Source organism: Oncorhynchus kisutch, linkage group LG17 (genome assembly GCF_002021735.2).
Source record: "Oncorhynchus kisutch isolate 150728-3 linkage group LG17, Okis_V2, whole genome shotgun sequence".
NCBI lineage: Eukaryota > Metazoa > Chordata > Actinopteri > Salmoniformes > Salmonidae > Oncorhynchus > Oncorhynchus kisutch.
In genome coordinates, this window is record NC_034190.2 from 84644721 (window position 1) to 84654993 (window position 10273).

At 40.5% G+C, this 10273-nt stretch overlaps 1 protein-coding gene across 1 annotated transcript in view; it reads right to left on the reverse strand.

Moving 5' to 3' along the window:
• Window positions 1-9721, reverse strand: part of LOC116354450 (IQ motif and SEC7 domain-containing protein 1-like) — a 94012-nt gene extending 84291 nt beyond the window's left edge. Inside the window, 1 exon segment of the mRNA XM_031794852.1 lies at window positions 9347-9721. Within this exon segment, the coding sequence (XP_031650712.1) occupies window positions 9347-9414 (68 nt within the window). The 5' untranslated portion in view covers window positions 9415-9721.
• Window positions 9722-10273: the final 552 nt, after the last annotated feature.

A 10273-nucleotide genomic window follows, 5' to 3' on the forward strand; every position in this document is an offset into this window, starting at 1 on the left:
CTTGGTTTTTGCTCTGACATGCATTGTCAACTGTGGGACCTTATATAGACAGGTGTGTGCTTTCCAAATCATGTCCAATCAATTGAATTTACCACAGGTGGACTCCAATCAAGTTATATAAATATCTCGAGGATGATCAATGGAAACAGGATGCACCTGAGCTCAATTTCGAGTCTCATAGCAAAGGGTCTGAATACTTATGTAAATAAGGTATTTCTGTTTTTAATTTTTAATACATATGCAAAAATGTTTTTTTTTTTATTGTTTCACTTTGTCTTTAGGGGGTATTGTGATGTCATTATGGGGTATTGTGATGTCCTTATGGGGTATTGTGATGTCATTATGGGGTATTGTGATGTCATTATGGGGTATTGGGATGTCATTATGGGGTATAGTGATGTCATTATGGGGTATTGTGATGTCATTATGGGGTATTGGGATGTCATTATGGGGTATTGTGATGTCATTATGGGGTATTGTGATGTCATTATGGGGTATTGTGATGTCATTATGGGGTATTGTGTATAGATATCTGAGGAAATTGTTTTATTTAATCCATTTTAGAATAAGGCTGTAATGTAACAAAATCTGGAAAAAGTCAAGGAACTCAGTCCAGCTTTCAACTTAATCTTTAAAGTTGTTATAGTAGAATATACAAGGTGACATTACTAAATCGGCTAGTGCATCATCAGTTCCTCTTGTCAGGTCCGTCATTACAGAGAGATGTTTATAACTTGTCAGAAATGTCCAGATCAACAGCTACCTTTTTTTATCAATTTTTTTGTTTGTTTTGCCCATTGATAATGTTGGAAATTATTTGTCACTCAAAAAAATCACATGAATACACATTAGACATGGCAAAATGTATAGAATTGCGCGCATAAAAATGTCTTCAAAACTGTTATTTGACATGACATGAATTTCAAACTTAAAAATTCTCCGTTTCTGTCATGAACGAGAGGGAAAAAGCTTAGGAATCCCCATAGACTGGAACTGGAGGTTCCACTTTCAAATCTACATGGACAAACTGTACACCGTATACAGTCGATCTCCCCAAAACCAGAACCAAAACGTTGAGTGCGCTGCCCCCCCCCAAAAAAATTTGCCCCCCCAAAAAAATTTGGGAATGTATTAGCAACACGCTGGGCAGCGAGCTCTTCTTTCTGACTTCAAAGCACTCTGCGCTCACTTTGAGCCGGCCAAATTGGACCTAACAAGAACCGAAAAGATCTACACGCATAGTCTCATCTGAGTGACATCAATCAAATCATTGGCATGCAGATGCAGTTTGGACATTTCACCAGTTGTCACGTTCTGACCTTTATTTCCTTTGTTTTGTCATTATTTAGTATGGTCAGGGCGTGAGTTGGGGTGGGCAGTCTATGTTTGTTTTTCTATGATTTGGGGATTTGTATGTTTCGGCCTAGTATGGTTCTCAATCAGAGGCAGGTGTCATTAGTTGTCTCTGATTGAGAATCATACTTAGGTAGCCTGGGTTGCACTGTTTGTTTGTGGGTGATTGTCTATGTTAGTTGCTTGTGTTCAGCACAGTCCTTATGATAGCTTCACGGTCTTTATTTGTTTATTGTTTTTGTATTCAGTGTTCAGTTCTTTCTTTAATTAAACATTCATCATGAACACATACCACGCCGCATTTTGGTCCTCTGATCCTTCTCGCCTCTCCTCTTCAGATGAAGAGGAGGAAGATCGTGACACCAGTAAAACATCAAGAATTATCATTTCACAATTGACAGTGACGATGATTGTGAAATGAGATATGCCTAACTTGATATTTGACGGTATTAAATCTTTTTTTAAACACAGGCACAGGCAGACGTTGTAGTTGGAGGATGCATTTTATGCATATAGGCTACATCTGTAGGTACAAACTTTGATTGAAGAAATTAAGACATAATTTATTTTTTAAAAAATTAAATAGCTCCTTCCGCTTAAACAATTGTACTACAACACGGAACAGTAAGTCTAAAGAACCTGACTGTTGTGTGTCTTCACTATGAAACCGTTTCAACAAGGACAGCCTTTTGGTTGAGATCAAATTCATCTGCAACACATTCTCAGAGATATTAATAAGCTGGAATACCATTTGACAGGTGAAATGCCTTGGATGCTTAGTCAAGAAGTTCTGAATTGGATCATTGTGATCTGGAGCAGATGAGAAACGACAGTACAGGCACCGGCATTTCTTTTAAAGAAATAGAGAGGGGGGGGGGTCAGGAGGGAGGAAGGAAGGGGGGAGACGGGGAGGTAGGGAGTGAGGCAAGAAGGCAGGCAGGGAGGGAGGCGGGGGGGGGGGGCAGGCTGGGAGGCAGGCAGTCAAGGGAGAAAGGCGGGGGGGGGGGGTATGCCGGCAGGGAGGCAGGTAGGGAGGTAGGCAGGCAAAGAATCAGAGAGGTAGAGAGGTAGGCAACAAGGTAGGCAGGCAGAGACTCAGGGAGGTAGGCATGCAGGGAAGGAGAGAGAGAATGACAGGGAAGTAGGTAGGGAGGGAGGCAGGGTGGGAGGGAGGGAGGCAGGGAAGGAGAGAGAGAATGACAGGGAAGTAGGGAAGGAGGCAGGGTGGGAGGGAGGGAGGGCGGTAGGGAGGCAGGTAATGAGGCAGACAGACAGGGTCGGCTGAGGCTCTGTATTGAAAGCCTTGCAGCAGCCCACACCAGCACAGATCATTAATTCAAGGTCACCCTCGAAAGACTATAATGCATAATGATCACTGCCAGCCATGTTAGCATTGATTCAGTACTGGTACTATGTGTATAGTACCATGTTATCATTGACTCAGTACTGGTACTCTGTGTATACAGCCATGTTATCATTGATTCAGCATTGGTACTCTGTGTATAGTACCATGTTATCATTGACTCAGTACTGGTACTCTGTGTATAGTACCATGTTGTCATTGACTCAGTACTGGTACTCTGTGTATACAGCCATGTTATCATTGATTCAGCATTGGTACTCTGTGTATAGTACCATGTTATCATTGACTCAGTACTGGTACTCTGTGTATACAGCCATGTTATCATTGACTCAGTACTGGTACTCTGTGTATACAGCCATGTTATCATTGACTCAGTACTGGTACTCTGTGTATACAGCCATGTTATCATTGATTCAGCATTGGTACTCTGTGTATAGTACCATGTTATCATTGACTCAGTACTGGTACTCTGTGTATACAGCCATGTTATCATTGATTCAGCATTGGTACTCTGTGTATAGTACCATGTTATCATTGACTCAGTACTGGTACTCTGTGTATACAGCCATGTTATCATTGATTCAGCATTGGTACTCTGTGTATAGTACCATGTTATCATTGACTCAGTACTGGTACTCTGTGTATAGTACCATGTTGTCATTGACTCAGTACTGGTACTCTGTGTATACAGCCATGTTATCATTGATTCAGCATTGGTACTCTGTGTATAGTACCATGTTATCATTGACTCAGTACTGGTACTCTGTGTATACAGCCATGTTATCATTGACTCAGTACTGGTACTCTGTGTATACAGCCATGTTATCATTGATTCAGCATTGGTACTCTGTGTATAGTACCATGTTATCATTGACTCAGTACTGGTACTCTGTGTATACAGCCATGTTATCATTGATTCAGCATTGGTACTCTGTGTATAGTACCATGTTATCATTGACTCAGTACTGGTACTCTGTGTATACAGCCATGTTATCATTGATTCAGCATTGGTACTCTGTGTATAGTACCATGTTATCATTGACTCAGTACTGGTACTCTGTGTATAGTACCATGTTATCATTGACTCAGTACTGGTACTCTGTGTATACAGCCATGTTATCATTGACTCAGTACTGGTACTCTGTGTATGCAGCCATGTTATCATTGACTCAGTACTGGTACTCTGTGTATAGTACCATGTTATCATTGACTCAGTACTGGTACTCTGTGTATACAGCCATGTTATCATTGACTCAGTACTGGTACTCTGTGTATGCAGCCATGTTATCATTGACTCAGTACTGGTACTCTGTGTATAGTACCATGTTATCATTGACTCAGTACTGGTACTCTGTGTATACAGCCATGTTATCATTGACTCAGTACTGGTACTCTGTGTATAGTACCATGTTATCATTGACTCAGTACTGGTACTCTGTGTATAGTACCATGTTGTCATTGACTCAGTACTGGTACTCTGTGTATGCAGCCATGTTATCATTGATTGTACAGGTACCATGTTGTTGTTACTCATTGTGTATTTATTATTACTTTTTTATGACATGTTTTGTTTTTCTATTATTTCTCTATTTTCTTTCTCTCTTCCTTGTTGGGAACGACCTGTAACTAAGCATTTCACTGTTTGTCTACTACACCTGTTGTTTACGAAACGTGATGAATAAAACTTTATTTTATTTGATAAAATTCTCAGATTCTTCTCTGCATTTCATCCTTTCAAGTTATGCCAGGTTGGATGTGGAGTGTTGCTGCTCAGCTATTTTCAGGTCTCTCCAGAGGTGTTTGATCAGGTTCAGGGCCATGATTGGTGGACTGAGAGACATGAAAAACAGCTTCTATTTTAACCTCTTTAGGCTAGGGTGCGGTATTTTCACGTCCGGATGAAAAGCGTGCCCAAAGTAAACTGCCTGTTACTCAGGCCCAGAAGCTAGGATATGCATATTATTAGTATATTTGGATAGAAAACAATCTGAAGTTTCTAAAACAGTTTGAATAATGTGAGAATAACAGAACGTATTTGGCAGGCGAATCCCCGAGGACAAACCATCCAGGAAAAAAAATGTTTGAGGTCACTCTCTTTTCATTGGGTTTCTATGTGGATCAAGATTTCTAAGGCACTTGCTTGCAGTTCCAATTGCTTCCACTAGATGTCAACAGTCTTTAGAAATTGGTTGATGTTTTTCCCTTGAGAGAAGAAGAAGTAGGGCTGTTCAGAACGAGGGTCGAGTCTAGTGCAGTGTTGTGGTTAGGGCGAACGACCTGAAAGCTCGCTCCACTTTGTTTTTTATCCAGTATTGAACACAGTTTATCCCGTCTTAAATTTGATTGATTATTTACGTTTAAAAATACCAAAAAGTTCGATTAGGAAAGTTGTTTGAAATGTTTGGATAAAGATTACAGGTAATTTATTAGATATTTTGTAGTCATGTTGCGCGAGTTGGAACCAGTGTTTTTCTGGATCAAATGTGCCAAATAAATGGACATTTTGGATATATAACGATGGAATTAATCGAACAAAAGGACCATTTGTGATGTTAATGGGACATATTGGAGTGCCAACAGAAGGAGCTCGTCAAAGGTAAGGCATGAATTATATCGTTATTTCTGAGTTTTGTGTCGCGCCTGGCGGGATGAAATATGATTGTCTGTGTTTGTTTGATGGGGTCCTGTCCTCAAATAATAGCATGGTTTGCTTTCGCTGTAAAGCGTTTTTGAAATCTGACACGGTGGCTGGATTAACTTCTCTAGGGTAGGGGGCAGCATTGGGAATTTTGGATGAAAAGCGTGCCCAAATTAAACTACTTGCTACTCAGCCATAAAAACATAGAATATGCATATAATAGATTTGGATAGTAGATTTGGATAGAAAACATTCTGAAGTTTCTAAAACTGTTTGAATGATGTCTCTGAGTATAACATAACTCATATGGCAGGCAAAAACCTGTGAAAGAATCCAACCAGGAAGTCGGAAATCTGAGGATGGTTGTTTTTCAACACATTCCCTATTGATGATACAGTGGGATATTGGTCATGTTGCACTTGCTAAGGAACTAGATCTAGCCACTAGATGTCAACAGTATTTAGAACCTTGTTTGAGGCTTCTACTGTGAAGTGGAAGCGAATGAGAGGGGAATGAGTCAGAGGTCTGCCAGGAGCCACGAGCTGACCATGCGCGGTCACATGAAAGTTAGCTTGCATTCCATTGCTTTTCTACAGACAAAGGAATTCTCCGGTTGGAACATTATTGAAGATTTATGTTAAAAACATCCTAAAGATTGATTCTATACATCGTTTGACATGTTTCTACGGACTGTAACGGAACTTTTGGACTTTTCGTCTGCTCGTGCGTCATGAAGTTGGATTTCCTTGCTGAACGCTGAACTAACAACAAGGAGGAATTTGGACATAAATGATGGACATTATCGAACAAAACAAACATTTATTGTGGAACTGTGATTCCTGGGAGTGCATTCTGATGAAGATCATCAAAGGTAAGTGAATATTTATCATGCTATTTCTGACTTCTGTTGACTCCAACATGGAGGATATCTGTCTGGCTTGATTTGTCTTCTGAGCGCCGTACTCAGATTATTGCATGGTTTGCTTGAAGTGTTTTTGAAATCTGACACAGCGGTTGCATTAAGGAGAAGTATATCTTTAATTCTGTGAATAACACTTGTATCGTTTATCAATGTTTATTATGAGTATTTCTGGAAATTGATGTGGCTCTCTGCAAAATTACCGGATATTTTGGAACTACTGAACATAACGCGCCAATGTAAACTCAGATTTTTGGACATAAATATGAACTTTACCAAACAAAACATAACATGTGTAACATGAAGTCCTATGAGTGTCATCTGATGAAGATCATCAAAGGTTAGTGATTAATATATCTATATTTCTGCTTTTTGTGACTCCTCTCTTTGGCTGGAAAAATGGCTGTGTTTTTCTGTGAGTCTGACCTAACATAATCGTTTGGTTTGCTTTCGTCGTAAAGCCTTTTTGACAAATACATGTATGTTTGAGGAATTTTAATTATGGGATTTCTGTTGTTTTGAATTTGGCGCCCTGCAGTTTCACTGGCTGTTGACAGGTGGGACATTACCGTTCCACGTACCCTAGAGAGGTTAACAAGAAGTAAAGCTTTATTTTGGTGTATTGCATTTGTATTATTTCTAATAATTTAATTTGAATTTGACAAATTGACAAATTGATCTTGTCAAATCGATCCCCTTAGTTCATTAGACTGTTACAGTCACCACAAGCCGTCCTCCGCCCAGTACCCTGCCCTGAACTTAGTCACTGTTACTAGCCTGCTACCAGCCGGTAGTCTACCCTGCACCGTAGAGACTGCTGCCTTCAGAAAGTATTCACATCCCTTTACCTTTTCCACATTTTGTTGTGTAACAGCCTGAATTTTAAAATGGATTTAATTTAGATTTTGTGGGGTGACTGGTCTACACACAATACCCCATAATGTCAAAGTGGAATTACTACATATGTCAAATTTTTGTACAAATCAATTCAAAATGAAAAGCTGAAATATCAATAAGTATTCAATCCCTTTATCGAATAAGTTCATGACTAAACATGGGCTTCAAAACATCACAAAAAGGTGTATGTATTTCTCCTGTTTTCAGGGGCGTATGGATATTTCCTTTAACCTGTCACATATGGCTCACTCTGTGTGCAATAATAGTGTTGAACATGATTTTTGAATGACTACCTCATCTCTGTACCCCACACATACAATTATCTGTAAGGTCTCTCAGTTGAGCAGTGAATTTCAAACACAGATTCAACCACAAAAAGACCAGGGAGGTTTTCCAATGCCCCTCAAAGAAGGGCAGGCATTGAATTGAGCATGGTGCAGTTATTAATTACACTTTTGAGGGTGTATCAACACACCCAGTCACTACAAAGATACGGGTGTCCTGCGGAAGGTTTCATTCTACTCCGGCAACTGAGTTAGTAAGGAGTCCTTCTTAACTCAGTTGCCGGAGAGGAAGGAAACCGCTCAGAGGTCAATGGTGGCCTTAAAACAGTCACAGGGTTTAATGTCTGTGACAGGAGAAAACTGAGGATGGATCAACAACATGTAGTTACTCCACAATACTAACCTAAATGAAAAGAAGGAAGCCTGTACAAAATATTTCGCCCCAAAAATGTGGAAAAGCAATTCACTTTTTGACATGAAAAGGAAGTGTTACGTTTGGGACAAATCCAATACAACACTTTACTGAGTACCACCCTCCATATTTTTAAGCATAGTGGTGGCTGCATCATGTTATGGGTATGCTTGTAATCGTTAAGGACTGGGGAGTTTTTCAGGATAAAATGAAACATAATGAAACATAATGGAGCTAATGGAGGCTCTCTAATGTAGACCAGATTAATCAACTAGTTAGTTATATCAGCAGATCATCTCTAATGTAGGCTAGATGAATCAACTAGTTAGTTATATCAACAGATCATCTCTAATGTAGGCTAGATGAGTCAACTAGTTAGTTATATCATCTCTAATGTAGGCTAGATGAATCAACTAGTTAGATATATCATCTCTAATGTAGACTAGATGAATCAACTAGTTAGTTCTATCAGTTGACCATCTCTAATGTAGGCTAGATGAATCAACTAGTTAGATATATCATCTGATCACCTCATAGGAGGGCAAAGGGTCAGGTGCTCCAGCACTCCTAGGGCTCCATCTGTGTGCCTGCTGGAATCTCTTCATGAGTTCACCCTCTCATTTGGCTCACATACACTCACACACTGTCTCTAATAGATTCATTATTTTACTATATGATTATAAACAATATCTTAACCTCCATATGTCAGAGACATTGGAACACTTTCATCATGTAATGTGTTTTTGGTCCAGCACATTCTGTACCTACACACCACCGGACAACTGTACAATAACATTGAATGTGTGAAAGCTGTCAGTTTGAGTGGATTACATCATTACCCCTCCCAACTGCCAATGGTTATCCAAATGGAGAGAGAGAGAGAGAGAGAGAGAGAGAGAGAGAGAGAGAGAGAGAGAGAAGGGGGGAGAGAGAGAGCGAGAGAGAGAGAGAGAGAGAGAGAGAGAGAGAGAGAGAGAAGGGGGGAGAGAGAGAGAGAGAGAGAGAGAGAGAGAAGGGGGGAGAGAGAGAGAGAGAGAGAGAGAGAGAGTGAAAGGGGGGAGAGAGAGAGAGAGAGAGAGAGAGAGAGAGAGAGAGAGAGAGAGAGAGAGAGGGAAAGCGAGAGAGAGAGAGAGAGAGTATAATCCAGTCACAAACTATATAGTCTGCTCTGCTCTACTGCAGCCTACTGTAGAAAGGGGTCGAAATTCGAGCCAGCACATCCTACAGGAGATCAAAAACAAATCCCTTTTGTATTGCAGCCCACCACACCATATTGACCAACTGGTTGTCACCAAAGACAAATTCAATATTGTCCTTTATGTTATGCTATTATTTTTATTTATCACACCCATATGTGTTTTTGGAAAATAAAATATGTTCAATGTCATGGAATGTAATAATTGTTTTATTTCTTGCTAATATTGCCGCATGATCTTTGACTAAACAGCGTTCTATAATACAACTAAAAAAGCGCCCTTACCAGTATATCAGCTTGTTATTATGAAGAATGGCAGGGGTCTTGTCCGAAGCGCAATTGATGCACCACATTGTTGGTAACTAACTCACGTCTCGTCCGGGTGCATAAAAACCGTTATTCCGTTTTGTAGTTAATTTGGCTCGAACACGGACAGCCGCTCTTAGAGAGACGCACGCCAATGATTCGCCTCTGATAGCATACTTCTGTTATTTCAGGTAGAGAAACATCGACAGTCCTCGGCTCAATCCCCTCAAACCTCTTAATTCCCCATCGTCCTCTCTTCCTCCCTCTAATTTCTTTGAATCTCTAACGCGGCATTTTCTATTGCTATCTCTGGGCGCGTAGGGTTGCTGTCTGCCTGAGCAGAGCAGCGTGACACAGCAGTCACGGCAACAACACAACTGCTGCTAGTCTGATTTCAGGCTCCAGTCAACACTCTCATCAAGGGGGGGGGGGGGGGCTATTTTAATCTCTCTATGCTCTCCCAAATGTTTTTTTTTATCTTTTCAATTGGAATACATCCTCAGATGAAAGACACAGACACATATTATAGTCCACGGACGAATATCAGTATATGGTTAATTCATTTGAAACTAAGTTTAACGTAGCATCTATTTAGTTATTGCAGCCCAAAACGCACATTTTATTTTCTGGGGCCCACACTGCCATACTGCATGTAACATATAGCATTAGGCCTAGTCGACCTGTCCCTTCGTCTCAAAGACACTTTGCAGAGTTGCAGTGAAACATGAACCTGAACTGAAAGGCCTTGTCCCCTGCATGGCTCCTACTGACCACAGCAGAGGGTCATCATCCCAGGCTCTGTGGTGTGTGACAATGTACAGTGACAATAGCCGAGACTAGAAACTAGCAGCTTGTTTTTCCCATGCATCACCTCTCTCTCTCTCTCTCTTTCTGACACACACAGAC